General features: G+C 52.4%; 1 protein-coding gene across 1 annotated transcript; it reads right to left on the bottom strand.

The window, feature by feature from the left end:
• Positions 1 to 281: 281 nt before the first annotated feature.
• LOC308299152 (dual specificity tyrosine-phosphorylation-regulated kinase 2-like) lies at positions 282 to 1,925 on the bottom strand (the record flags this gene model as incomplete). The annotated part of the gene is made up of 1 exon (XM_080742870.1): positions 282 to 1,925. One exon carries the CDS (start codon positions 1,923 to 1,925, stop codon positions 282 to 284), a length of 1,644 nt encoding a protein of 547 aa, XP_080598996.1.
• Positions 1,926 to 2,506: the final 581 nt, after the last annotated feature.

Raw genomic sequence — 2,506 nt, 5'->3', positions numbered from 1 at the left:
ATTCATCGTCTCATTCAAAGCTCTGCAGCGTTGCATCCATCGATTCATTCAAGGCCCTGCTGCATTGCACATCTTTTCATTCAAGGTTCTGCTGCACTGCATCCGTCTTTTCATTCAGGCTCTGCTGCATTGGATCCATCTTTTCGAGCTTTGCGGCATTGCATCCAGAGTGACAGAATAAGTGTTTGTTCGTTCTTGATGGTGTTTGCATGCTCCCTAGTATGCTCCTAAACTAAAAACACCACTAATACAACATGACGATATCTTTCTTTTTTCTGTGTTCAGCTTTGGAGTATACATCTTCTGATCTTCAGTGCCTGGCCAATGTTCCCATTGTTCTGGGTGCTAACCGCGGCGGTCTCTCCCATCATGTTGCTCCTCAGTTTGTTTGTGGCTATAGCGGTGCCCAGGCCGGGCCCTGCTTTGGCCAGGATAGGGGGGAAGGAGGTGGCATGAGGCTCGGGAAGCCTCTTCACTGTCTGGGCCTTTGGGCTTTTGTCAGCCCCGGGCAGGGGCTTTGGCTTGGGTCGGTACAGCCAGGCGTGCCTGAGGGCATGGCTGGGCGTGAGGCGTGTTGAGGGGTCCCAGTCCAGACACTTCTTTATGAAATCCATGAAGGTGTGGTCCTCGCAGTCCTTGAGCACAGAGCTCCAGTCCTTGCTCCCCGGGGGGCCTCTCATCTTGCCTCGGCGCGAACGGGACCCCGTGAGCACAACGGCCCCTGAGGGCAGCGTGTTGACAGAACAGTACCGTGGGTAGCCCTTGGACATGAAGTTCTTCACCCGTTTGGCCTGCTCCAGGACGTTCTGAGGAGGCATGCCCAGCAGCTCCATGATACAGGACAGCTGGTCGTGTTCATCCTCACCAGCGAACAGCGGGCAGCCCGTCAGCAGCTCAACCAGGATGCAGCCGAAGCTCCACATGTCGATGGGCAGGCCGTAGGGAAGGCCGAGGATCACCTCCGGGGCGCGGTAGAAGCGAGACTGGATATAAGTGTAAACCGGCTGGTCTTCAAAACAACTTGAGCCAAAGTCAATCACCTTGATGTCGATGCGTCCCTGCTGCTTGAGCTGGATGTTCTCGGGCTTCAGGTCACAATGGATGATCCTGTGTCTGCTCAGTGCCTCCAGACACTGCAGGATGGAGACAGCAAACCTCTTGACCATCGACAGGCAGAAGCCCTGGAACCTGGTCTTCTTGATGACCTCGTATAGGGTGTTGCTCAGCAGTTCGAATGTCATGCAGATGTGGTTGCGGAAAGTGAAGTTGTCCAGCAGGTGCACCACGTTCATGTTGTCGTTCCGGTCCTGCTTGCGCAGGAACTCCAGGATGCGGATCTCCTCCTGCGCCTGCCGGTAGAAGCCCTTTTCGTTGCGAGCCATCTTAAGGGCCACGTGCTGCTGCAGCTTGTGGTCGTACACCTCGGCCACCTGACTGAAGCTGCCCTTACCGATCACCTTGATGAACTCATATCGGTAGGCCAGGTGGTCGTGTGGGACGTGGATGTAGTGAGCGTCGTCGTCATCGTAGCCACAGTTGTTGTCGCCGCCAGCGGTGGTGGACCTTTTCTTGGCGTTGGGTCCCAGGAAGTAGACGGCTGGGTACTGGTGGACCTCTGCCTGCTCCAGGGTTGTCAGTTGGGAGCGGTACCGCCTCAGAACTTGTTCAGGAGTCAGGACATGCGCCTTGACACTAGTGCCTCCACTCCCAGTTCCCTGGGAGCCAGATGGGTAACTGGAGACCTTACTAGGGCCCATGCTGTCCACACCGCATACCTTGGCCAGGCCGGACATGGGGTTGGGCTTGTCCACCACCTGACCCGTGGTCCCGTCTTTGTATAGATACCTCAGCTTCAGATGACTACCTTGCACAGTTAACCTGTCCTTCATTAGAGCCTTGTTACCGGCTGCCGTGTGTTTGTGCATGGAAGGTACAGGATTGACTGTACTATATACAGAAGCCATTGTCTTTGCCACACCTCAAATGGCTACATTGGTAGCTGTCAAGTGGCAACTGGGAACTTAAACCCATATTTTATATGAAAACCTTGATGACGCCACCGGTCCCAAATCCCTGTGATTGGCTGTTGTTGGAGTTCAATGCAAACATCATCACTTCACGGTATATCTAGAGCCAGCTGCCAAGCTAATTGTGACTAGACATCTATCTATATTCACAATTGTCCTGGTATCTAATTGCTGAAGTGTGTCTAGAGGGTTGAAGTGTACTGAATTTGTAGCTCAACAAAAGCTAATTCATCCTCGAGTCGGGGGACAATTTCATGATGAATTAAAATCTCTGCGCTAAGATTATTCTGAGTGTTTTTGAAGCGGTGAAAGCCGCTTCCAAGGAGTGGCTTTGTGTGTATCGTGCGTCCAGGATTGAGGATTGGTCAAGCTTCACATGACAATTTGGCCCTCCAGATAAAATCATTCATTCATAGAACGAAGCACATAGAAAGTATAGATCTAGAACATGGAATGTATAGATCTAGAACACAGATTTC

Source organism: Nannobrachium achirus (genome assembly GCF_963921795.1).
Source record: "Nannobrachium achirus genome assembly, chromosome: 15".
In the NCBI taxonomy this organism is placed as follows: Eukaryota; Metazoa; Chordata; class Actinopteri; order Myctophiformes; family Myctophidae; genus Nannobrachium; species Nannobrachium achirus.
Note: the sequence above shows the minus strand (reverse complement) of the source record. Positions and strands in the feature narration are given on the sequence as shown.